The sequence below is a fragment of the Pipistrellus kuhlii genome, unplaced genomic scaffold, assembly GCF_014108245.1.
Source record: "Pipistrellus kuhlii isolate mPipKuh1 unplaced genomic scaffold, mPipKuh1.p scaffold_m20_p_21, whole genome shotgun sequence".
Classification (NCBI taxonomy): domain Eukaryota; kingdom Metazoa; phylum Chordata; class Mammalia; order Chiroptera; family Vespertilionidae; genus Pipistrellus; species Pipistrellus kuhlii.
Window position 1 is genome coordinate 7,920,943 of NW_023425520.1, and position 27,016 is coordinate 7,947,958.

The window sequence follows — 27,016 nt, forward strand, 5'->3', positions numbered from 1 at the left end:
GGGGTAGGGGGGATGTCTGGTGAAGGTGTTCAGTGGCCCAAGGGTGGGGGAAGGGGGATCACTTAAAATGACACAGGAGGATCAGAGGGGGCAATCAAAATGACACAGGAGGATCAAAAGGGGTTACTAAAATGGTAATCCCCCCTCTGATTCTCCTGTGCCATTTTGATTTCCCCCTCTGATCCCCCCCACCCCCGTGTCATTTTAAGTGATCCCCCTCCCCCAACCTTGATACCCCAATTCCTTTTTTTTTACCCCTAGAAATGAGCACAAAAAGAAAAAGCTACTCTGTGGAGTACAAGAAAGGAATCGTGGAAGACTCTTGGGGCCAAAATCTTACTGCTTTCTGCAAATCGTGGAAGACTCTTGGGGCCTTATTTTCGGGGGGATGCCTTATATTTCATTCAGAAAATGGCGAGCAGAGTATGGTAACCTCATTGAACAAGTGGACAAGGGAAATGCTAAAAAGTGCAAGTGTGGATCAGTTCGGCAACCATTATTTTCCGAGCTGGAAAGACCTGATCTGTGAATGGGTTGTTGACGGGAGAGCAAAGGCTTTGGTTGTGAATAGGGCTCAGATTCAAGAATTTGCCCTTGCAATGGCACCACAGTTTGACATAGCCCCCGAAGACTTCAAAGCATCACAACACTGGCTGGATAATTTCCTTCAGCGAAGTGAACTGTTTTTAAGAAGATCTACAACATTGTTTAGGTTGGAAGATACTCAAGTTATTAAGTGAGCACTTGCATTCAAGTCCTTTATTGATGATGCTGACTTCTCTAAATACAATCTTTCCAACATGATTGCTATGGATGAAACTGCAGTGTTTATGGGCCAATCATCTCAAACAGCAATTGAACAGCGGGGTGCCTCCTTAGGGTACATTCCCTCCACTGCTTACGAAAGTGCACGTTTCCTGTATTTTGGCAGTTCATCTGGATGGCACTAAAATCCCACCTTGAATCATTTCTAAGTGCAAGAAGGAAAAGATTGAACATGTTTTGGGCGTTTTTATTCTTGAAACTGAAAAAGCCTGGGCCACACAAGCAGTTATAAGGAAGTGGGTCGATTTAATGCTGCCGCTTGTTATGCAAGGGAGCCAAAGAGGTCTGCTAGTCTGGGATGCAGCCAGCACTCATCGTGCTAAAGACATGAAGACATTTCTTCACGAAAGAAAAATAGATCAGATAATGATTCCCGCAGGAATGACGGCCTATCTCCAGACTCTTGATATTGCAATAAACAAGCCATTCAAAGACAATTTGCGCATGGAAATTAATGACTACATTGAAAATAGAATGGAGAGAAATCAACGTGGAAACTTTGTGAAACCTAAACTGCAAGAAGTTGTGACTTGGGTGAAGAATTCATGGGAGAAAATCACTGACAGTTGCATTGCAAATGTACTGCGAGCAGGCTACCTTGACAAGAAGTACTCATTTAAAGACAGTGCTATTGCTAAACATGAGAGATTTGGTCCACTGATTCTGAAAGAAATGGAGTCACAAGAAATTCACCAGGAAATTCAGGAATTGGATTGTTATGATGTTCCAGAAGATGATGGCATGATTGTCATTGAATAAGTGAGTAAATTCTTGATCCTGTAGGATTCACAGTTTGTCTGGTTTGTGTTGACAACTACCGTACTACTGTACCATATACAGGTAATAAATTTATTTTCATTTAATGATAAATGTGTGCCGTATTCTTCTTCGTGGAAAAATAAGACATCTCCTGAAAATAAGACCTAGTGCATCTTTGGGAGCAAAAATTAATATAAGACACTGTCTTATTTTCAGGGAAACAGGGTAGCAGCTTGGGCATTACCTGGGATGTTGCGGATATTGAGGCCTCACCACTGACTGGAAGCAGACCCTGCGTTTTAATAATGGGGACAGATGGGCAGGTGACTGATGGGCACTGGTGTTTCTCACTTAGCTGCACATTAGAATCACTCAGCAAGTGTCTAGGTGTGGCCACACCCAAACCAATTAAGTCAATTTCTGGATGCTTCTATGTCTTTGTAAATTCCTCTAACAACCCCAATGCATGGCCAAACGAAATCAGGGCTCTGCACTCCCCCCAATGAACTGACCACCAGGGGACTGAGGGGGAGAAACACTGCAGAGAGCCAAGAAACTGGTGACTGTTGTGAATGTGCCGACCTCCAATGCATGAGGTGCAGAGACAGTAGCAGGCAGGTCAGGCACTCAAGAAGTGCTGGACAGGAAGGATCTGGAGACAAGCCCGGCTGTCCCCGCCTCCTCTCCTTCTTCCTCTGCCCTCTCCACCCATGGGGCCTGTGGAGCAGAACCACAGTCACTTCCTGAAAGCAACAGCCCCAGTTCAGTTCCCTCTCTCACCGTAACCCATCACCTGCCTGCCGCCATGGTAAGTGAATCCTCAAGCCCTGGGAGAGCCCACACTGGTTGGTTGGAGGCAAGGGGTGCCATGGGTGAGAATTGGGGGGCATATTCCAAGAGTACAGTGGCAGAGAAAAGCCACCTGGGAAACAGTTATGACCAGCACCAAGGCCCAGAGATATGAAGCAGCCAGGACACACAGTCCAGGCTCCAAGGGGCCCAGGCTGTGACTACAATTATAGGGGGACCAGTGGGGCTGCTCAGACAACTCCCTTCCCCTCGGGTCAGCATGAACAGCAACCTCGTAATGGAGAGGTCAGGTGAACACACCCAGGGTGAGCACAGGGGTTTCCAGTGGGTGACAAAGTGGGTCAGGCACCCGCTGCTTTCTCCCACCCAGTCTCCCAAGGTGTGACCTGGCCCTGTGGGTCACCTGGGAGCCCTTGCTCCAACTCACCAGGTAGGGGCCTTTCCTCACATACTCTGATAGGAAATGAAACATAACCAGGGGGAGAGGCCATGCTTTTCGACCTTCCCTTCCCTCCCCCAATCTCCTTAAGCCCAGGCGATGCAGGGTTTCAGGGAGCCTGTGGCAGGGCCGCCTCTGTGGGACTTGTCATTAGAGCAGGCCTGGCCCAGTTTGTGCATCTGACTGTGTATGACCAATGGTATGGATGATCAGCACCATTACCTAGGACAGACTGTGTGCCATAAGATGACGGTGCCTGGCTGTGCTTGTGCTTGGGGTGAGGAGGGGGTCTGCCTACCATTTCTCACAGGCTTTATTGTTTGAGTGTCCCCGGCCATCACTATGGGCCTCTGGGACTGTGAGAAACCCGGCACCACATTTTCCTCCAGGTTCCCAAGTATCTCTGCATCCATCTCTGTGAGTCTGACCATCAGATTGGATGTGGCTGAGTATATGCCAGACTTTGTGGCCTCTATGTTCTTTATTTCAACAAATATTTACTGAGTACCTATTGTGTGCTAGGCACTGGGAGGACAGCAACGAAATGAGCTAAGTCACTGCATTTGAACAGCAATAGAAGTACAAAAAACAAAAGAAAAAGGAAAAAATAAATCTAAGTGACATAAATATGATACATGGTGGCAGGTACTAAAAGAAAAATCGTGCAGATTGGAGACGGGGTTAACAGGCTCCCTCTGGCTACTGTGGGGGTACTAATCAGAGATGGAGGGTGGGCAGGAGTCCAGGGAGGAGGCAATGGGAAGGTGCATCTAACAGGTGACGGTGCTGCAGACAGAAGTGGTTGGATTCCGGATGTAATTTGCAATTAAAACAGAAGGAACTAGAGACATGGGGGTTAAAGAACAAGGAAGGGGTGTGTGTGTGTGCCTGTGACCATGTCCATGTTTCTCCATGTTGGTTCTTTACACAACTCCTGTGTGTACCAGTCCCTGACTGACTGACTGTGTCCTCTAGGAGAGCCATCAGGACTTCCGGAGCCTTCAAGCAAAGTTCCAGGCCTCTCAGCCTGAGCCCAATGAACTCCCCCCCAAATCTCCAAAGCCTGAGTTCAAGAAACTCCTCAAAAAGTTTCCACAGCCTGAGCCCAGTGAGCAGTCTAAGAAGCCCCCACACCACGAGTTCACTGATCTGCCCAGGAAGCCCCCACAGCCCGAGTTCACTAATTTCCCCAAGAAGCCCCCACAGCCCGAGTTCACTAATTTCCCCAAGAAGCCCCCACACCCCGAGTTCACTGATCTGCCCAGGAAGCCCCCACAGCCCGAGTTCACTGATCTGCCCAGGAAGCCCCCACAGCCCGAGTTCACTGATCTGCCCAGGAAGCCCCCACAGCCCGAGTTCACTAATTTCCCCAAGAAGCCCCCACAGCCCGAGTTCACTAATTTCCCCAAGAAGCCCCCACAGCCCGAGTCCAGTGATCTGCCCAAGAAGCCCTGCAAATCTGAGTTCAGTGATCTATACAAGAAGTTCCCACCACTGGAGGCCACTGTGCTCCCCATGAAGCCCCTGCAGCCTGAGGTCAGTGAGGCCCCTCAGAGGGCCTTTCAGCTGGAGCCCAGTGCACTTGCCCAGAAGCCCCAGCAGCCTGACCTCAGCAACCCCACCAGGCCTCCCACAGAACCCAAATTTGGTTCGTTCCCCAGAAAGTCCTGGCCGCCTGAGTCCAATGAGGCTCCCCTGAAGGCCTCACAGCCCGAGTTCAGTAACCTTCCAAAGAAGCCCCCACACCTTGAGTTCAGAAAGCCCCAGCAGCCTCAGATGCCCCCCTGGAAGCCTGAAAGCAGTGAGCCCCACCCCAGCCTTTCACAGCCTGACGTCAGTGCCTTTCCAAAAAAGAGCCCACAACCTCAGCTGAGTAACCTCCCCAGGACGTCCTCAGAGCCCGAGGTCTGTGCGTTTCCCAAGAGGCCACAGCAGTCTGAATTCAAAGCACTTTCTAAGCTCCCAAAGCCCAGCCCGGACAGCCTCCCCAGGACGTCCTCAGAGCCCGAGATCGGCTTATACCCCAGGAAGTTTCCACAATTAGAGGGCCAGGGGCCCCCCCGCAAGTATTCACAGCCTGAAACCAATGCTCTGCCCAGGAAGCCCCGGCAGGCAGTGTTCTTTGGGGATCACTCTAGAAAGCCCCCCCTGCCCGGCTCTGTTTCGGAGAGCTCCCTGCCCAAGGCTGTTGCGGGCTCCAGCCCCAGATTCCCACTCAGCCCAGGGTTTGGGACGAGGCAACAGAAGTCAGGAGCTCTCCTTCACGGTGGAGGGTCAAGGCTGGGCCTCAAACCCGGCCACCCACCACGGCAGAGGCCTCTGCCTCCAGTCAGCAGCCTAGGACCTCCGCCAGCCAAACCGCCGCTGCCCCCAGGCCTCAGGGATGTCCAGAGCTTCCAGAGACCCTCAGCAGCAGGCACAAGTGAGTCGGGACACCCCAGGCTGAAAGGAAGGGGCAGAGGCTCCCTGGCCTGCCTGCCTCCTCCTGTTCTCCTCTTTCCACAGATCTACGGAAGACCTGCTCTACCCCTGGAATCCACTTCCAGGCCAGACAGCCTACGGCTACCCTGAAGTGAGTGTGGAGAATAAGGGGATACATACAGGTGCCTGATGTGTCTCAGGTATCTTATCTCAGGTACCCCTGCAGGGACTCGGAGGACATCTACGAGCTGTACGATGACGTGGAGCTGACAGACTGCAGCCCCAGCCCCATGGGCAAAGGTTTGTTTGCAGCGGGCTGGACAAAGCCAGCCTGGGCACCGGGGACCTATCTGCTGCAAGAGTATTTTCTGCCATTCTGTTCCCTGACAGTGCAGGGGAGCAAGCAGAGAGGAGGGGCCTTTCAGAAAGTTCACACCAGTGTCTGATGTGCAGCACAGCTTAGTGAAGCAGCACAGAGGCCAAGAGTCAGTGAACATGATGTAGCCAGGGCAGAGCAGTGGCCCCGGATGGTGAGAGTGGAAGAGTCGGTAAAAAGCGGCAAGAGGACTTGGCAGTGTATTACACAGGAGTGAGAGGGAGCGAGGGAACTTGCCTTGGGCCTGGTTGTAGAGGGAAACCATCCTGAGTCAGGTAAAAGAAAGGTGTCAGGGTCCCTCATTGACCTGCTGTGTTGGAGGTGCCTGAGGGCTTGGGACTGGACACAGGTATGTCCCTGACACTTCTCTTGAGAGCTCAGAGTTCCAAAAGCCCCCTTTATCTCCCTTCTTCCAAGTCTGCTCCTGGAGAGCAGGATGCTAGCCTAGCAGGCCCACACCTCCAGCCCACACCAGGTTTAATGCCTTCACCAACGCTGAATGAAAACAAAAGTGCCTCCATATAATGCACTTCACGTGTGTGTCACTGAACCTGCACAGACCCCCACCCAAGGCAATGTCATGCCCACTTTACAGATGGGGAAGCTTGAGGATCTGAGGAGTACCTTGTTGCACTTACACAGCCAGTACACACAAGTTCAGGCCCCCTGCTTCCAAACTGCTTCCCTGCCCTGGCTTTGGAAGGGGCTCCTGTGGGGGAACCTTCCACCAGGGGTGTCTTTAGGATGCTATCGCTCCCTCTCCTTTAGTACCTCCCACTTCATCTGCTGCTTCTGTGGCTACTTCTCCTGAGCTTTCTCCATTAGCAGTTAGCAGAGCTTTCTGACAGGCCCCCTCCTTCCGTTCTAAATGTGGCTCTGTGGGGTCACTGTTGGGGACATGGACATGGGAAGGGAATGCCTGTGGCCACTCCACTTCCAGGCCTGGCCCACACCGCCTCCTTCCCCAACTCCAACCTCCCAAAGCAATAGCTGCTCCACATCCTCACACAGCTGGTCAGGCCCACCTTTTCCCCATGGGGCCTGCTCAGGGTCACATTGCCCAGAAGCTTGGGTCACAGGTCCACCAGGTCCATCCCACACCCATGTTCAGTGGTGTGCTCTGTACTACAGTGGGTTTATAGGCTGCACCCATTGGGTGACCATCCCCGGTCTAGGCAGCCTCTGGAAGAAACAGTAGCAGCTGGAGGGGGTATTTTGGGTGGGACCATGGCTGGCACCATCAACTGAGCATCAGGTGGAGGCTGGAGGCAAGCTCAAAGCCTGAAGGGACAAGAGCACCAAGCAAATACCCTCTCAGTGTCCTGCTTGAGCCTTCACTCTCCCATTCATGAGGCTCCCGTATAAGCCAGTCCCCTGACCAACAGCCTCCTACCGGGAAGGCTGGTCACTTGCCAGGAAGTCTGCCCCACCCTGGGATACCCCTCATGGTCTAGTCTCATTATTAGCCAGGCCAGTCCAAGAACTGCACTCCATTGCCCCTTCATAAGAGGCTTAGTTTGCCTCCAGGAAATGCTTTTGCCTCATTTTTAACCCCAATTTCATAATTCCCACAACTCAATCTGCTCTAAGCACCAGATATGAAATGGCCTCAAAAGTCTACAAATCCTGTCTCTACCACTTACCATCTGGGTGACCTTAGGCAGGTTACTTTACCTCCCAGAGCCTTTGTTTCCTTATCAGCAAGTTGGAAATGACATGAATAAGGGGGAATGTCTTGAAAGCTGACAAAGGGAAGGCTCACTTAAGATCCAGTGACCAGGGTTAAGAGAGGCCAAGCTGATGGGTCCGTCCTAATATGATGTTCTGACTGCCCCCAGGTGAAGTGCCATCTATCCAGCAACCCCCCAGGAGGCCACCACAAGACCCTGAGCTCAGGTACCACAGGGCAAAGCAGGGAGGGGCGGAGCTCTGGAACAGCTGAGGAAGGGGACCCCTGAGGTGCTCAAAAGCACCTAATTCCTTGAGGGACTCAGGAAAGAAAAGGCACCTCAGCCACAGCAGTTGCTGCCTATGGACCCTAAGGCCCTGAAGAAAATCCGGAAGGCTGAGAAAGCTGAGAGGGAATTCCGGAAGAAGTTCAAGGTGTGGCAAGAGCCCTAGAGGGCTGGGGTCAGTCCTGTTGGCCAAGGCCCCTGGGGTTGGTGGGGGAGTGTGTGTGTGTGTGGGGGGGGGGGGGTTTGGGGGCAATCAGCACAGCCAAAGCTCTAACATGCCCCTCCCCAGTTTGAGGGGGAGATTGTGATTCAGACAAAGATGATGATTGACCCCAATGCCAAGACACGGCGTGGGGGTGGGAAGCACCTGGGGATCCGGCGTGGGGAGATCCTGGAGGTGATCGAGTACACCAACAAGGAGGAGATGCTGTGCCGGGATACCAAGGGCAAGTGTGAGTAAGCTGGGCAGCCCTGGGGAGACAGGCCCTACACTGCCAGACCAATAATCACCCATCCCTGCTCTTTCTGCAGATGGCTACGTGCCCAGAATTGCATTGCTGCCCTTGTGAGTGCTGCTGTGATTGGGGTGGGGTGGCTGTTGGTGGGTCCAGGGGTGACCTCTGTCTCTGCTAACCCAACTGTACTCTCTACCAGGGAAACGGAGGTGTATGATGATGTTGGCTTCTGGGGTATGTAGATGTTCTGGTCGGGTTGGTGGGGTAAGCCCCCACCCTACTTCCCCAAGAGATGCTTATGAGGAGGGGTCACTGGAAGTCACCCTTCTTCCTCTGTAGACCCTCTAGAAAGCCAACCATTCCCACGAGGACAATAAAGCCTGCAGGTGTGGGGACCCAGGACAACCACCCACTAACCCAGGAAAACTGGATCCCAGCTTAGAGGCCACAGAACTGCCAAGGCTCACACCCGACCACGAACATGGACCACATAAAAAGCCTTTCTTTTAAGTGATCACTGCTTCTTGGTTTTTTTTCCCAGTTGACAGGCACATAGTGTAGACTCGTAGGGGTGTCGAACTCAATCAGAGAAGGGGCCAAAATCTAAAATCCAGCCTAAATCGCGGGCCGAATGGTTTACTGAACAGTCATAAACTGTCATTGTGATGGAAACGCAGCGGAGTGCAGTGATGACAGCGCGGTGCGGGCCACATTGCAAGGCCTGGCGGGACGGATTTGGCCCGCGGGCCTTGTGTTTGACACATGTGGTGTAGAGAGATCAAACACTCAGGGGTCTATGGGGTTGACCCCCTCCTTCACATTCTCACCCCTCAGTGATAAAAGCTAGGAGAAAAGTGTGGCAGGGAGAAGGCGGCAAGAAAACTAGTACCTGATAGACTTCAAGGTTTGAATTCCTGTGACAGCCCCGTCAGCTGCCAATCATGATTGAGAGGGAGTCCGGTAGGACACATCCAACACTGCCCGCCACATGCAGACAGGACAAGCAGCATCTGCTGCTCCTTATAGGCTGCAAGCAGTTGTCTAGCCCAAGTGGACCCATGTACAAGGTTCCATTTTGGTGGTGATAGCCCAGTTTTTAAAAAATATGTATTTTTATTGAATTCAGAGACAAAAGGAGAGGGAGAAAAACATCAATGATGAGAGAATCATGCATCGATCGGTTGCCTCCTGCAGGCCCCACTGGGGATGGAGCCCACAACCCAGGCATATGCCCTTTCCTGGAATCGAACCTGGGACCCTTCAGTCCGCAGGCCAATGCTCTATCTACTGAGCCAAACCAGCTAGGGTGGGGGTGGGGGTGGGGTGGGAAGACCCAGTTCTGATACAGCCCAGGAATTAAATTCAGCCTGAGCCTCTATGGGGCTAAACATGCTCAGAAACTCACACCCTGCTAGTCTGTTTTAGTAAAGAAAAGCTTTTTGTGGTTGAACTGAATATTTGGTGTGTGTGTCGTCCCCCCCCCCCCCCCCCCCCCAATTCTAATGCCCAATTTGAGAGGCAATTAGGTCTATTATCCCTAAGGAAGCTCTTTTGTCTTTTCTACCATGTAAGATAACAGGAGGCACTATGAACCAGAATCTGGCTCTCTCTCACTGGACACTGAGACTGCCAGCACTTTGATCTTGGACTTCTGAGTCTCCAGATTGTGAGAAATCAATTTGTTGTTTATAAACCACCCAGCTTATGGTATTTTTGTTATAGCAGCCAAAGCAGACTAAGACAAAAGCTGAAATGGAAATGAACCTGATGCAGTGTCTGCACAGAAGGGAGACAGAACAGCTAACAGCCAAGTCTCCATTACCAACACAAGGGATTTCAGGTCCACTCAGGATAGTTTCATAATTAGTTCCTAAAGGGGCAGGGTCCACAGAGAAGCAAGAATGGGGATGAGACTCCTGGGTTCACAGCTCCAAAGGTAGAAAGGAGACTGAGTGGTTCCTGCTCCCAAATGTCAGGTGGTGGGCCCACAACACACACACACACAAAACCAAGCAGCTTTCAGGAACTGGTATTTATTATCAAAGTCATATTTGATGTCAACAAGATGCCACAACTACAAAAAAAATTGCGCACATTGCAATCTCAATGCAAACAGTCAAATGGAACCCCAGTCATTAAAAAAGTAATTCAAATTACCCCAAAAAGCAACTGAATTTTTTAAACATCTTTATACATCCAGCCAACAAATTAAAATGGTTAACAAGAAAAAATACAAATTCAGAGGTCTGGTATCGATGTTTAAAAAAGGCAACTGCTTAAGCATTTCTATCGATTCGAACATCAATCTCTCGGCCACTCAGCTTCATCCCATTCATCATCCGGCAGGCTCTCTCAGCCACCTCTGGAGATTCAAACTTAACCACACCGCACCCCTTGGATTTCCCATTCTCCATCTTGATGTCCGCATACAGCACGTGGCCTGTGCACAGGGAGGGAAAAAGAGACCACAACTCATCAGGCAAACCAGATCTCAGCCTCAGTCTGAGCTCCACTCAGTCCAAATCACCTGTGAACGTCGGTGGTCTGAGCCAAAAGGGAGAGTAGAGCACGCCCCACCCCTGGTGCATGAATGCCCAGGACACAGTGGCTGGGACCGAACTACTCTAGCCCTCAGCCCAATTCCCATTCTTCTGCCAACAGGAAAAATCTGAGTAGCCCCGTGATAAACCTTCCTGACAGCTTCAAATGCAGGTCTTTACACTGAAGAGTTAGCCAAAATTGGGGGGAGAGGAGGTTTGAAGCCAAATTTATAAGCAAATTTTAGAGTCTTCATTTTTCACTACACCAAATCACCACGTTTACAAAGCCATCACCAATATGATGGATATTTTTGCACTATCCAAATATAAGCTGTGTAATAATTAGCAGTTTTCACATATTCATTCATTTAAGCACTGATTAAGCATCCAGGTATGTGTCAAGCACTGTGGAAACAAGTGCACAGGAGAAAAAGCCATAGAAACACAGGGCTCTACTTCAGGGACTGCCACGGACATGACAGGGTAGCCAGTGCTAGGAGACCACAACTCTAGAGCCATTAACTGAGAAAGGGTCAACATCCTGAGAGCTTCTCCTGGAAAGTTCTGAAACAGTTTAAGTTCACCAGAGGACTTGCTGATAACAGCTCTCAACAGAGCACTTCTGGAGGAGAACACTTGCCAACTCAGGATTCAGAGACAGGAGGGAGATGAAAGAGAAAGAGACCAAGCTATACAGGGGCTTGTGAGTTTGAACTTTTCTCTTGTCAGCCCAGGGTCACCTCCAGGTATGAGGCCGGGGGGATTGCATGATCCAATCTGACTTTTCAGAATATCTACTACAATGTGGAAGCTAAAGAGTGGAGATAGAGGGCAAGAAGAAAGCTATTGGGCAATAGCTAACCCCAGAGAAGAACCAGGAGAGCAGCATCATGGTGAAATATGAGCCACTACTGAAACAGGAAATGAGAACACTTGAGGAAGCTTTGACCTAGCAAGCCAAAGCCACCTAGACTCTGGCTTAGGGCCAGGCCTCCATTTTACATGGTTAAAAGAACAGAAGTTGCCCCAACCAAATGGCTCAGTTTGTTGAAGCATCATCCCATACATCAAAACGGTGGTGGATTTGATTCTTGGTAAGGGCACATATATGAGAGGCAACCGATAAATGTTTCTCTCTCAATATAACCTCAGATGAGAATTAAAAAATAAAACACACACACAAAAGAAGTGGTGGGGGTGAGCGATGGGTAGGGTAGAGGTCACCCAGAGACAACTTACTTTCAACCAAAAAGTGAGCCTACCAGAACGGTTGCCTGATGTGCCAGAAAACCACAATCACAGACCCTCAGCTTCACCCACATATAAGCTACGCATGCCCAGAGCCTGGCAAGGCCACACGGCAGGACCCGCTGGCGAGTGCTCTCTGAAGCACAATTCAAGTAGGTTCTATGGTAGATAGAAAGAGACCTGTCTCAAATGAATTAATTTTATTTAGGTCTGTTACTTAGAAGCCATATGACCTTGGGAATGTGACTTTGCCTGATCTGTAAAACTGGGACCATGCTATCTCCTTTCAAAAACCATAAAAGGAGAAAAAAGATTAAGGGTGATATGAAAACAAAGGTGAAAAGTGTCTGACACATACAAGGAAACTCAACCTGCTTGAATATTTGCATAGGCAGAAAAATGGCAAGTCCCATCAGCCCTCTAGAGTAAATAGAAAATGGCTTTTAAAACTAGGATGGAAGGTTCATTGCTTGACTCAAATGAAACATCAACAAGCTAAAGATTTCTGAAGCCACAACATATGGAAGCATATAGAAAACATTTCTCAAACACTTACCACATTCGTTGAATTTGTCCTTTAGCATCTTCCATGTAAAATCAAATGGGAGCTAGGGGGGAAAAAGAACCGACTAATGAGTGATTCAACCAAATCATAATGTATAAACATTCCCATTGTCTCTGAGGGTGACTTAAAGGATTTCCTATTACACAGAGAAACTGGCTGACCTCCCAACTGAGACAATCAACAGAAAACAAACTGGTCTGGAATGAGTTTTTAAACTACCACACCAGGTTTACTCCATTGTAGCTTTTTCTGTCCGTGGGAGCATCATTCAGAGAGCAGAATGCACAGCTGCTTATGGTTCAGGTCATAGAACCACTGAATAGTAGCTAAAGGCAGTCAATTTGGTACAGATAATTCACATACAACCATTTTTTCCTCTGTATTGTCAGACCAAGGTTTAGTGGCTCTTCAAGCCAAGAGATCAGAAAACTAGAGTTCTTCATTTCACTGTTCCATCTAGTACTTGGAGAAGCCCAGTGTGTTCACAGAACCCACTATTCTTGCTGGGGCGTATTGTAAGCTGTCACATTTCCTCCTCATCCTACCAGCACCAAACTTGGGGACAGTGACAAGGTGACCGATGCTACTCATCTCCCTTTCTGAAGAGAACATAACCTCTGACTTCAACTGGCCAGCACTGACTTCCTGTCTCCCCCTTTCTTTTGTGCCTACCATTGAGAGATTCCAGGTGATCCACTTACATTTCTCACAAATATCTGGCAGGCCTTTCTGGCCACCCCAGGAGCATGGCCTCCAGCTCCACCAAAGGAACCTGCGAAGCTTCCTCCAAAGTTGCCACGCTCCATCTCGATGGCACGGTCAAAGCTGGCACTGCCACCGCCACCCATGGCCAGGCCCATGCGCTCAATGCCAGCACCCAGGGCCGGGCCCATGGCGGGACCCATGCGCTCCAGGCTGTTGGCACCCATGCGCTCCAGGCCTATGCGCTCCAGACTGTTGGCGCCCATTCGCTCCAGGCCCATGCGCTCCAGGTTGTTGGCGCCCATGCGCTCCAGGCCGGTGGCCATGCGATCTATCACAGGGCCCATCCGCTCCAGGCCAGCCCCCATGCCTGCTGGCACCATGCGATCCATGCTCAGGCCCATGCGCTCAATGGCAGGGCCCATACGCTCCACACCAGAGCCCATGCGCTCAATGGTCTGGCCAACACGATCGATGGGTGCGGCCATGCGCTCCAGGCCAAAGCCCATGCCGGCACCCATGCGCTCCACGCCAGACCCAATGCGCTCCATGGTCTGGCCCATGCGCTCGATGCTGGAGGCCATGTGGTCGAGGCCGAGTGGGCCCATGCGCTCAATGCCAGAGCCCATGCGCTCGACGGAGCCCATGCGGTCCATGACCAGGCCCATGCGCTCAATTTCAGAGCCCACACGATCCATGCCATGGCCCAGGCCTGCGCCCATGCGCTCCATGCCAGCACCCCCAATGCGGTCAATGCCGGGGCCCATCCTCTCGATCCCAGGGACACTGCCTCCACCTCCACCTGAAAGAGCAACATAAACACAGGCAGATGTCAAGGACTTGTGCCAGCAGGGTGACCTGGGTGCAGAGGGCTAGGTACTTCACAAGCTCACCCACAATTCAAAAACTAAGCCTCACATAATTTATCATTTAGAGATCCCTCAAATATTGACAACTATTAAAGCTGGGTAGTAAATAAATACTTCATTCTTCCTACTTCTGTGCCATGGTTGAAATTTACAAAACAAAACTTTTAAAAGGAAAAAACCCACTCTGGAGGATTTGTATTGACAATATTGTCCATGTTACTTTGGAAGTCCTAGTAGTGTGACAACCTTTTTGAGACATAGCTGTAGATTCCTGAGAGCTCTACAGGTTTCCCACCATCAGATGGTCACCTGTTGTAATGGATTACAAGGTGACAATTCAAAATCACTCAACACCTTTATCCTCTCCCAACTTGTCCCTTTAAGATGCCCTGTTGGTGGCCAATCCGGCTGCATTTCCTTAGCATCTTCAGAGCATAGAAAAGCTATAATATAAGCAAGAAGAGGCAAAGAAAACAAATACCAACACCAACAGAGGTCCTTCTGTGTATAAACGAACACAGACATCCACTTCCAGGGAACCTTACTCTGTCAGAGAAATCGCCAACCAACTTGTATGTAACTTTGCTGGCTTTGGAGGATAAGAAGCCTGTAACACCGCAGAGTGGATTATGAAAGAGGCCTAGGATCCATCCCTCACAGATCCACCCTGTGACACTTGCCACTCTGGACAAGGAGGATCGGACTCCCACTACCAAGGCCACTGCCCTCTCCTTTTCCATAAGCAGAGCTCGTGGGGCCCTCTCACTCAAGCTTCACCACCAGCACCACTGTCACCATCTGCCTCTGAAAACGGGCAATTGAGCCTGCATCCCAGTACAAAATACAAGCTAAGAACAGAAAAGTTAGCAGTTTCCATAACTGATTCCTTAACTGAGCAATATCGTGAACTGGCATGGGTCATGCTCCTTCTCTATTCCTGTTTCCTTGGGTGAATAACAAAACACCAAGTGGCAAAATATATGCATGATTTTAAGAATATTAGACTTTCAGAGTAGAAATTTCTCAGAAATTATTTTTTAAAAAGACAAGAAACTTCTAGAGGGGAGGTTGTGTCCTAAGAGCATCAGAAATGAGGCCAATCTCCCCCCCCTCCACCACCACCACTACCACCAGCGGCAGAGAACTGGGAAGAAATGAGTTCTAGAATCAATCCACCACAGAAAGTGCTTGTAAGTGGAGCCACCAAGGAAATGCCAAGACACTCAGAGCCATGAGGACAAATTAGGTTGAAAATAGTACATTTAGCTTTAAGTACGCATTTTAAAAAGAGTATAAACTGGGAGGACATATTCTAAAATATTTATAGCATTCATCACTAGGCAGTGTAATTTCAGATATTTACTTTCTCCATAATTTTCAGTTGTTATGAGTACATGCATATATTTTTTTAAGCATTTTTATGTATTGGGTGGCATATTTTTACAATCAGATAAAATATTTTTAGGAATTTACAATTTCATAGTATTGAAATCAAGAAAGCCCCTAAAGTATATAAACACATTATAATAACAATGACAAACACAGATCACATGGCACTTAAATACTCTTTTACATGTATTAACGCATTTATTCTTCAAAACAATCCTATGAGGTAGTAGGTTCTATTGTATCCACATTTTACAATACAAAAATTAGATAAGTTCGGTAACTTGCCAAACGTCACACAACTAGGCAGAAGCTGGTTCCCACCCCAGGCAATCTATTTTAGAGCCCATGCTTTTCATCATCACACTTTACTATGCCTGGTAATAACAACCTGTTCTAAAAATCAAAACAGCAAAACTAAGCGTTTCCTACCTCCTCCCTGCTTTGCAATGATCTCTCCTCTCTTCAGTGCATTACTTAGGATTTCTAAGGAAATCAGGAAGAAAAAAAAATTAGCCAAATTGGTTAATAAAAATTTGTTTATTACAGATTTCAGAGGAATAATACTAATTACAAAATTTAAAAAGGAAAGTGAGGGTGGGGGGTTGAGAAATACACACAGACAAGATCATTTTACTAGAAAATTGCAAAATCCTTGATAACAGGTCATGATGGGAGGAGCCCACATAGCTCCATAGTGAGGCCCAGTTGGGAGAGCCATCTGGGAATGTGCCCAGCAAAGCCCATGTACCCATTAACTGAACTTGGAAAGTCAGATGAGCAAGAATGGAGCCAGTGGTCCAGACCCTCAGTACTCACCCACACAGATCCAATCAACACATTAATGTTATGCAGTAGCAAAACTAAAGCTACATTTACAGCCCTAAGCCCTGCAAACCAGCAGCAAGTACATGCAGTGCTAGAAATGTGACCTAGTTAACAAGCTGTGAAAGGAAGGATTTCAGCAAGTTAAGCCCACCAGCCCCACCTGGAAGGAGCTGGGTGTGAGGGTGACTAAGTGATAGACAAAGCCTCAGGAAAATAAAAACTCCAACACATTCAGCTGTCTAAGACAGAAAACACTGCTGCTTGCTTGGAAATGGTTCCAAGTTTGTGGAGTGCTATTATTAATGGTAACTTTTATAAGTTTATTCTCAGTCTTTCATTAGGTAGAGGAAACCTGGACTGTGCTACTCCCAACCTGGTCTTGAAGTAAGCTCAGTAACATGGATAATAGTCACTGGTCACATCAAGTACTATGGCCATGACTACAAAGAGATTAAACCCTACCCCACAACTGTTTCTAGTACTGCAACTACCTGCTAAAGAAGGAAGAATAATAGACCTCCAGCCTGCCTGCAAGCCCACAGTGCAGGACTTATTCCTCCGTAAAGTCTATGATCCTGCTCAGCAGGCCCAAGCCTACTCTCACGTTCCTAAAACAGTGCTTAGATCAAACCATTCCTGGCAATGGCTCCACCACTGATTTAAAAGACAAATTCCTTTCATTGGGCATTCATTCACAGGCCTCCCTGCTCTGACTCCCAACTTGAATCTGTTCTTCCCGACTCAGACAGATCAACACCTGACAAGCTTCTACACCTGACAGTGTCTATCCTCCTCTGTCTTCCAGCACACCTTCTACTTATGATGAACTCCCTTGGACACCAGTCCCTCTAGTTCAAACCACATTTCCTGCTCAGATCTTTCAGCAGCATGCCATCTAGGGCAGAGTTTTTTAAAATCTGAACACTCAGAAAATCATCATCTTTGTGTAATGCTTACATGGCCGCTTAGGGCTCAGGTATCAATAACCCTACCAGCTCCCTTGCTAAGCCACTTTTGTATACTGACCTCCAGTGCTAACTGGAGCCACTCTTAGCATTGTCTCCTCAGCTGCACCATCTCCTCCCCTTCAAGTTCAAGAACCACATATCTATCTATATCCCTATAGCATCAAGTACAGTTGTTTGCACAAAGAACTGCCTTGACAGGAGAAAAGGGACACTGAGGAGCGAGGCACTATAGAAAGTAGCAGCAAAATAAATTAACTGTCAAATAAACATCACAGAAAATTAAAATCAAGAACAGAATCTGGAAAACCAATCCAGGCAACTACTCTAAAAACCTGACAAATATTTTATTTGGTACAAATAGTCTGATGACAACTAGCAGTAAGAAGTCCAGATAAGGCCCCTTATTCTTGTCACTTTGGGAGGCTTCAGTGCAAATGACAAACTCAATCAGTACAAATGGTGCCAAAGCAGCAGGAGAGAACTAGGCCCACAGATGATATTTTTATCCAGGTCAGGACATTACCAGTTTCCTGTAGCCACATGAAGTAACCTCTCCAGATCTACTGTGTCACTGTGTCATCACAGAAGCACCATAGAGCAGCAAAGGATTAAGGGCTCAGAGCAGAAAAAATGCTCTTAAGAACAGTTACATACCACCTGTTCTTCTCACTCTGGTAGACAAATTGGTATTTGCAGCCAAATGACATTAAATTTTTAAAAACATATTTTTATTGATTTGAGAGGAAAGGAGAGGGAGAGAGATGAGAATCATTTATTAGCTGCCTCCTGCACACCCCCTACTGGGGATCCAGCCTGCAACCCAGGCATGTGCCCTTCACTGGAATCAAACCCAGAACCCTTCAGTCTGCAGGCCGATGCTCAATCCATTGAGCCAAAAGGGCTAGGGCCAAATGACAATAAATTTAAAAACATTTTACCATTTCAAACACAAAATCAAAGCCAGTCGTGGAAATAAAAGAATTTTAACTGACCTAGTCACATACAAATCATAAACTCACTTCCAAATTCTAAATCTCTGTATTAATCTAGAATCATATCAAGCAAGTTCAGGGGAGAAAAAAGTCTTTACTACCTGCCTAGTAAAAAATGAAGTCATTCTAGTTACTTAACCACAGATAGGAAAAAAGTGAAACAAGTCTCCATCAATAACAGTATCTACTCTGATTGAGTTTCTACTAGTTCTCAATCTTCATGAAGAACACAAAGACGAGGTCCTAAAAATAATGTACAGAATTAAGAATTATCGCCCTGACTGGTTTAGTTCAGTGGATAGAACGTCGGCCTGCAGACTGAAGGATCTCGGGTTCAATTCCGGTCAACGGCATGTACCTTGGTTGCGGGCACATCCCCAGTGGAAGGTGTGTGGGAGGCAGCTGATCAATGTTTCTCTCTCACAGATGTTTCTAATCTCTATTCCTCTCCCTTTTTCTCTGTAAAAAATCAATAAAAATACATTAAAAAAAAGAAAAAAGAATTATGCCTTGCCTGGCCAGTGTGGCTCAGTGTTTGAGCGCCAACCTATGAAGCAGAAGGTCACAGTTCGATTCCCAGCCAAGGCACATGCCTGGGTTACAAGCTCCAGTCCCCAGTGGGGGTCATGCAGGAGGCAGATAAATGTTTCTCTCTCATCAATGTTTCTATCTTTCTATCTCTTCCCCTCTCTAAAAATTATTAAAAAAAAAAAAAAAAAGAACCTTGTCTCACTAATGTGCTGATTGATGACTCTTTCTAGAGCCTCCATAAAGTCTACTATAGTTCAGCTCATACACACTAGATCCCAAAAGCCCACAGCGTCCCATAAAGACAAAGGCTGAGCACTTTGAGGTTGTAACCTAGCAGTCTCTTATCTGCAGGCGAAGACGAGTTAGAGCAGGTGCAAACCCATGCTCTAAAATACCTTTGAGAGAAACAAACTTCTGAGTGCAGGAATAGATAATCTCCTTGCAACACACTAAAAAGGAGAATTAAGCTGACAGTAATAAAAACACCTAAACTCAAAACAAGGGGAGATGTCCATGTAAAAGTAAAGAAATTGCTTTGTAATTTAACTAAAACTAAAGTGAGTTTCTCTGCATTTAGGCAGGCACAATACTTAAGGTCTTCCAACATTAGAAGACTTCTCTAGTTCCTCAAGCTCTGTCGAAAGGCAAAAGAAAGCACACCAGGCCATTCTTGCTGACTGGAACAGCATCCTGGCCTAAGCAGACATACAACCCACTTGGCAGGGCCTTGACAATCTCCACCAGAACGGAGCACCAGTTATGTGAGTACAGCAGTTCCAACTCCCACAGACAGCAAATATCTCATACCAATGTTGACAAAGAAGACACCAGAAAAGACTAAAAGTAGTGCTATACACAGAAATAAAAAATTCTAGGACGAAAAGTCTTTATCTAGGTCTAGAAAACATACACTATTTTTAAGAATAAGGAAGAAAACCAGCAGACTCTGCCTAAGAAAGAACCTCCAACACCAGAGTGCTCCTACACCTCCATGGGGCGGACCCCCGCCACCATGGGGCCCACAGGGCCTTTCTTACCCATTCCTCTGCCAAGGGGCTCTCCAAAGCTTCGAGACATTCCCATCTCGTTTCTGGCAAAGTTTCTTTCAAATCCTCCACCCATGCCACGCTCCATCTCTGTGGAAAAAAATATTACCCTAGGCCTTTCCAGAAATATATTTTAGATATTAACAAAACAAAAAACTCTTATAGACACTACAGCAGCCACCACCAAGTCAGTATGTTTCGTTTTTCTATTCAAAACCAACATTCATCCTTTATTTCTAAAATAAAAAGTCACCTCAAGTGAATCCCTAAAAGCAACCTACCTTACTCCATGAAGGACTAATTTATAATGTCCATTACAGCCACACAATGGGCACACCAAGCACCTGCTACTAGTAACTGACCTGGGGGACTGCAGAGCATGTTGAGTCAAAGGTAGGCTGCAAGACAGCCTGTTTATGTACCAGCAGCAGCAGGTACCATTTCTGGTGCATTTGCCACATGCCCTGCCCTGCCCTGCCAAGGGCTTTATGTATGCTATTTCATGGAATCCTCACAACCCGCCCATATTACATTCCACCACATCTGCCCCTTTTACAAAGAAACTGAGGCTCAAATGACTTCATAACTTGACCAGGGTCCCATTCCTGGTTAAGGGGTGAGGCGAAGGTTGAAACCTAAACATAATGTAAAAGCCCCACTGTACTATACAAGCACAACCATTTAAATACACACACATACACACACACACAGTATTATTAGAGGCCCGGTGCACAAAATTCATGCAGGGGGTGGAGGGTGCGCGGGCAGGCTCCCCTCAGCTCAACCTGCACCCTCTCCTCTGGGAGCCCGGACGTTCTCTGCCCTCTGCAGGGCCTGGCCCTGCGGTGGCGGCGGGCAGCTCATGTGCCTGACCCCCCCAGGACTGGGGGACTCCGGCAGGGCTGAGGGGACTGGGCATTGCCATTTTTGTGGCAGTGATGTTTAATTTGCGTATCACCCTGTTATTAGATAGAGGGGCTAGAGACCCTTTGCACTGGCCTGCGTGATCGGGCTGAAACTGTATATTTGGTGTTCCCTGAGGGGTCTTGGATTTCAAGAGGGCAAAGGCCAGGCCAAGGGACCCCACCGGAGCACGACTGGGGTCAGGAAGGAATGCAAGAGGTTGGCCAGTTGGGGAGGGACAGTGAAATGGGAGGAATCCAGGGTTTATCTGGCTGTCTCGCTCAGTTACAATCAGCTGAACCCCAGCAGCAAGCTAACCTACCAGTTGAAGCATCTGCCCTATGGTGGTCAGTGCACATCATAGCAAGTGGTTGAGTGGCCTTAGTGTATCATTAGCATATTATGCTTTATTTGGTTGAACAGATGACTGGACACTTAGCATTTTAGCCTTTTATTATATAGGATATGCCCAAGTATAACAGGACATCTCTAATGACAACTGGAATGGTTCCATCTACATAATGGAATTTAGGTAACTTCATTTTTTTTTCTATGCTGACAGCAGGAGTATTTATATTTTACAATGTCTTTTAAAAACAAAGGTCTTGCCAAGACCTGTTTGGCTCAATGGATAGAGCGTCGGCTTGGGGACTGAGGGGTCCCGGGTTCGATTCCGGTCAAGGGCATGTACCTTGGTTGCGGGCATATCCCCGGTGGGGGTGTGCAAGAGGCAGCTCATCGATGACTCTCTCTCATCGATGTTTCTAACTCTCTATCTCTCTTCCTTCCTCTCTGTACAAAATCAATAAAATATATTAAAAAAAACAAAACAAAGGTCTTACTGCCCCAAACCCCACCCTATGGGAATGGAAACCAATGTACCTAGTAACTGCTGTCAGTATGGACACTGAACTAATTGTATATTCTAAAGCAGTGGCCTTTTGGACCACTGGTTGGTGACCGCTGTTCTAGACGGTTTTCACTGTATGCTTTAAAATAACAGAAAGCCCTTTTAACTTATAATTTTCAGGCAAAAAATAAAATTCAAATCATTTTTTTCTCCTTCCCATATTGAGAGGTCATTGAAAAAATCTAGTTTATTATCTTGCTCCCTAGAAATATCAGGCAGTCAAGTGCTATTTAAAGGACATATTTTATTGCACAACTACAAAATAATGGCTATATCCTTATAATTTCCATTGGAAGGAGGCTAGAATTAGTATGGAAATCCAACAGTTTTGGCAATGGTGGACTTTTTAAATATATTTTTATTAATTTTTTACAGAGAGGAGAGAGAGGGATAGAGCGCTAGAAACATCGATGAGAGAGAACTATTGATCAGCTGCCTCCTGCACACCCCCTACTGGGGATGTGCCCGCAACCAAGGTACATGCCCTTGACTGGGATCAAATCCGGGACCTTTCAGTCAGCCCGCAGGTTGACGCTCTATCCACTGAACCAAGCTGGTCTCGGCAAATAGTGGACTTTATATTCATAGCTTGAAAAAACCAAAATGAATGTCAAAGATTAGTGGCATGTTATCTGCTGGACATGTAGGTAATTTTCCAAGCCTATGTCTGGTAGACAGAAAAGAAATCCCAGAGTGGCCTGTAACAGATGGAGCTCTCCAACGTTATTTTAATCCTTATCATAAGTCTATGAAGAAGGCAGCACCCACCCCCTTTCAGATAAGGAAGTCATATGCAGGCATTAATGCATTGGTAAAGGCCTAAGAACTAATCTTCCCAACTGTCAACAGGCCACAGAAGTCCAGAGTGTGTGTGTGTGTGTGTGTGTGTGTGTGTGTGAGAGAGAGAGAGAAAGAGAGATTTTTCACTGTCAAATACTGCATCAAATCAGTTATTATTTGATATATGATTATCTTTCAATTCAAGTTTTTTACACCCATTCTAGCAAGATTTAACAATCTACTGGTTGACTGGACCAAAAAATCTGATTAATTTCTAATCTGTCTAATGTTATCAGCACCTGTGACCACAATACTAGTATATGCATTGTAGTCATATATAGTATCAACTAAACATTAAATTAAATCGGAAACATATTCTATTTTTTCCTAGTGATTAAAACTTTCCTTGAATCCAGCACCCCAAGGGATCTAGAGTTGATCCCACCAAATTAGAACACATTTCAAATAAAAGAAAGTCTGCTCTGTATACTATGGAGAATGGAGGTAGACTCAAGTATCTATACCTCAGAACATCCAAGAACACAACCTAAGAACACTGTGACTCTCCACGAGAATCAGCACTTTAAACCTTTAATCAAAACTAACTGCGGCATTCTAGCTGCCAGGTCATCAAGGACTTTGTCCAGCTGGCTCAGCACAGCATCCACTGTTCCCAACTACTTCTACATCATTTCAGTCTACTCAAGAGTAACAACCCAAATCCCCTTTCTAATGACTCATCTATTCTAAATAAATACTTTATCAAGCCAAATTTCTCCAACTTTTATTTTTATTAAAAATCGCATGCACACATAAACCACAGTCAAGCTGAGAACACATTGGCAACACAGACCTTTGTCCCTTCATTCCTGACTCATGGTGAGGGTCTTCCTACATCCTTTTCCCCCATCATGTAGAACAAAGTACCTCATGAAGAACACTTTACTCATCAGAAACGTAGTTTTCCAGTTGACGTCTGATATCTATCCTAGTAAGGTATGATTGTTCTCTATAACTCCCCGTTATACATTACTACAGACCAGCAAAGAAAGATTTAACTCCAGATCCTTAATGGCTTTCCATTCCAAGGAATTTTATATGTATAAAGAAAGCAGTGTTCCAAAAGGTGAGGTCAGAGTCTACTACCACCCCAAGGATTTAAAAAAGACAGAGTGCAGTTTTCTTAGGCCACATTCAACAGCCCTGCCTAGTGAGGGAGGCTGCTTGAAGCAAGTGCTAGGGACAATTCTAAAAGGCAGGATTGCAGCATATTAAAGAGCCAGACTCTGGAGCCAGAAAGCCCGGGTCCATATTCCACCATTACTAGCCATGTGACCCTAGGCAAGTCACTCTGGGCCTCAGTTTCTGCTCAAATGGGGATAACAGTACCTACACATCATGTGGTTCTTGCAAAAACTAAATGACACAACACACTGTCATTTTAATATTATCATTATAGTTCTATTAAGAGGTCAGAAGGGCTGTAAGATTTGAATGATAGTAGACAAATATTATGTAAAAACTAAATTAATGCTTCTGCTTACAACTCAAGAATCATCAAGGCAAAAAAAAAAAAAAAAAAAAAAAAAAAAAAAAAAAAAAAAAGAATCATTAGGGCAAATGATCAAGAACTCATCAGTCCTGCACTCTAGGGTAGACATGAACTTCATAAAAAATGATGAAGAAACTAATCCTTTACACTTAGAGACCATTTATAAAGGGTGCAAAACATAAGCACAGGTATCTACCTGATGCTTGCTAGTGTTGCAGGCAAAGGGATAGCTTTAAATTTTTATTGAACTGGAGAAGATTCAGAACACGGGACGTCTCAAGAGTTTAGTGACTAAGAGAATAAATACTAGCTTCTAAAATACAAACTTATGGTTTTACTGATATTTAAGGCAATACAAAGACATTTGATTGGGTAGAAAAGTGGAAGGGGAGAATAGTGTATTAAAAATGGTTCCACTACCTAAAGGTCACACAAGACCCAATAGCTAGCAAAAAGCAAGAGACAAGCAGGAAGACACTTGTCTTACCGTTTATTCTGCCCATGTTCATTCCAGATCCAAATCGACCCATGTTTTCCATACCACCACCAAAGGGACCCTCCATGCCTGAAAGAGAATTCACATTTCAGCACTATCCTTATAAGACTGATTAGGAAAAGAAAACGGTTTTCCCAAGTTTCATTTGGGCATATTCTATTTTCTGCCAAGAACTTGCTTACCAAGTTTACGAACTTTTAGGGAAAAAAATGTTAGTGCTTCTTGCTTAAAAAATCAGCACACTCAAAAGATCTGATCCACCCCTTCCATGAATCACTAAGAGAGGCCCAGAGGGATGAAGTGATTTTCCCAAAGACATAAAGCCAGTAAGTAAGAAGCCCAGAACCAAAAGCCAAGACACCACTGAAAGAATCGACAGGTTAATTTCAAGACTTAAACTTTTTTGAAGTCAAAGTAAGAATTTCATGCAGGCTTCAGAGAAACAAATAGGAAAAAAGAGAGAAAACCATAACTAAAAGCATTCATACATCCGTACTTCATTTTAAATTTCTTACCTCCCATTTTATTTATTCCAAATCCTATGCCTTCCATTCCCATTCCTGAAAAAGAAAAAGTCAATGCAAATTAAAATGTCAAAGCAGTAACATTTGAACTTAAAACAACAACAACACACACACACACACACACACACACACACACACACACACACACATTTTAATCCAGCAAATGTAGAAATAGCATTGATTATGAATATATTTTCATTGTCAAGAAAAGGGAAGGCGGTGGGGGTACCATTTCAATTGTCAAACCATCACATTCCCAAAAAAGTGTTTAAGCCTTTAACAAAATAATCACCATGTGACTAAAAACTTATGTAGGGTTCTCATAATTTAATTAAATGCTCAAGACAGTTTTAAACATGAAATCTTATAAGATATAGACTAGGTCAGCGTTTTTCAACCGCTGTTCCGAGATGTTGCCTGGTGTGCCGTAGGTGCAGACAAGACAAGAATTTTATAATTTTTCACTATTTTGTTTACTTAATATTTCATAATAAAGTAATTATAAAATACTTTCTTTGTGTTTATTTGATTCCTATTCAAGAGAATTACTTTATATATAGTCAATATAGGCACAGAGTTAAATTTTTTAACATTTTCTAATGGTGGTGTGCCTTGTGATTTTTTTCATGAAACAAGTGTGCCTTTGCCCAAAAAAGGTTGAAAAACACTGGACTAGGTAACATTCATTAAAAGCTTATTTTAGAGAGAAGTATATTTAAAAATCTTTTTGAAAGGTAAAATTCTATAAGCCAGAGGTGGGGAACTTTTTTCTGGATATTATAACATCAATCATGGGCCATACAAAAGTATCAACTAAAAAATTAGCTTGCTATGTTTGGTCAAACATTTAATTAACTCACCCCGAATGCCTTGGCAGGGCCAAACTAAATGATTTTGAGGGCCTTATACGGTCCTGGATGGACATGCCCCAATCCTACTCTAAGTAAAAAGCAGTTCCTAATAGTGTACACTGAGGCTTCCCTCCCCCAACACAGGCTGCCTTTCCTCTTAGGTGTCAGGCAGGAAGGTGTGGTGGTCAGATTAGTAGCGCCATTTTGAAGGGTTGGCTCAGGCTTTAGTTAAGCCCCAGAGTTTAAACTGAAAGGTAAGGGATATACAGAACTGATAATAGAAAGGTAGAGATGCGCCCATCTTGAAATTCAAAGGATTTCAAGAAAGAAAGACTTAAGCCTGAAGTCATAAAAATACTTAATATATAAATGCCTCACTGCACAGAAACGAAAATGCTAAGTTTAAAGTTTGTTATATGCCAAAACCTTTATTCATTATCTATTTCTTATCTTCTTTGAACAAAAACAAAACTGCATCACATGTCCTATGGCTTACAACTATGCTGTCATGTAATGAGGCCCCCCAGGCCTTTTGGCAACCCATGCCCCTACCTCAAGAAACAGTTATCAACACCTAGTAATAGATTGTGGAATCGCTGTGGTCTCATGGTCAGGAGACCTACAGTCTCTGTCACTGATAGTGTGACCTTGAGCAAGAACAACTCTCTGGCTTGCCTCCTTTTATTGAATAGCTTAACTGAGTCAGCTAAGAAGGTTATGCAAGGAAAAAATGCTAGGTATGATGGCTTTAGGAGGGAAAAAGGAATCAATTCAGGAAAAATACAAAAAAGCAGGTGCACTGACTGCTTTGATCAATGGTTAGAGCCAGTGTGTGGGGCAAATGGTTGCAGGCTTGATTCCTGGCCCTAATTCGGGAATGTATAGGAGGCACCAGCCAATGTCTCTCATATCAATGCTCTTCTCTCCCTATCCCTCCCTTCTACTCTCTCTCTAAATATCAGAAAAAATATCCTAGGATGAGGCTTTAAAAAAAAAAAGAAAGAAAGAAAAGAACTTTGTTCCAATTAAATCTTTATTCCTTTTAAAACACTCAATGTCCAATTATCTCAATAATTACTTTAATTATATATTTATGTTACTTTTCACTTCCCCATAATTCCCCAATCAAGGTGGCACTGTAATTCTCACCTGCAGGTCCTATATTTCCCATGCCAATGCCTTTATTTAGGTGATTGGCATCGATAGGCTGCCCTCCTGGTCCTAACCCCATGCCAATACCACCAAGTCCATCTGAAAGGAAAAGAGAAAATCAGAAATGTAAATT

General features: G+C 45.8%; 2 protein-coding genes across 17 annotated transcripts in view; one reads left to right on the plus strand and one right to left on the minus strand.

Annotated features, from left to right (window-relative positions):
- Positions 1-1,899: 1,899 nt before the first annotated feature.
- Positions 1,900-8,554, plus strand: PRAM1 (PML-RARA regulated adaptor molecule 1). The gene is made up of 11 exons (XM_036449941.2): positions 1,900-1,903; positions 2,181-2,392; positions 3,809-5,255; positions 5,339-5,405; positions 5,481-5,554; positions 7,469-7,526; positions 7,625-7,733; positions 7,875-8,037; positions 8,117-8,150; positions 8,240-8,274; positions 8,380-8,554. The coding sequence occupies exons 1-11, from the start codon at positions 1,900-1,902 to the stop codon at positions 8,415-8,417; spliced, it is 2,241 nt and encodes a 746-aa protein (XP_036305834.2). The 3' UTR covers positions 8,418-8,554.
- A 1,503-nt stretch (positions 8,555-10,057) lies between these two features.
- Positions 10,058-27,016, minus strand: part of HNRNPM (heterogeneous nuclear ribonucleoprotein M) — a 47,031-nt gene continuing 30,072 nt past the window's right edge. For 4 of the 16 annotated variants that reach the window (XM_036449930.2, XM_036449928.2, XM_036449924.2 and 1 more), the window contains 8 exons: positions 26,881-26,982; positions 24,872-24,916; positions 24,348-24,425; positions 19,707-19,805; positions 15,783-15,836; positions 13,095-13,897; positions 12,385-12,436; positions 10,058-10,480 (listed from right to left, as the gene is read on the minus strand). In XM_036449930.2, coding sequence (XP_036305823.1) covers positions 10,317-10,480; positions 12,385-12,436; positions 13,095-13,897; positions 15,783-15,836; positions 19,707-19,805; positions 24,348-24,425; positions 24,872-24,916; positions 26,881-26,982 — 1,397 coding nt within the window. In that variant the 3' untranslated portion in view covers positions 10,058-10,316. The remainder of the gene's footprint in view (positions 10,481-12,384; positions 12,437-13,094; positions 13,898-15,782; positions 15,837-19,706; positions 19,806-24,347; positions 24,426-24,871; positions 24,917-26,880; positions 26,983-27,016) is intronic. The other 12 variants (XM_036449934.2, XM_036449926.2, XM_036449927.2 and 9 more) reach the window with 11 other exon arrangements.

Excerpts from the sequence above, each read along its gene's own strand:
- PRAM1 (XM_036449941.2), top strand. Across the intron at positions 5,406-5,480 it reads CAGCCTACGGCTACCCTGAA|GGACTCGGAGGACATCTACG; the intron begins GTGAGTGTGGAG and ends GTACCCCTGCAG. Across the intron at positions 5,555-7,468 it reads CCCCAGCCCCATGGGCAAAG|GTGAAGTGCCATCTATCCAG; the intron begins GTTTGTTTGCAG and ends GACTGCCCCCAG.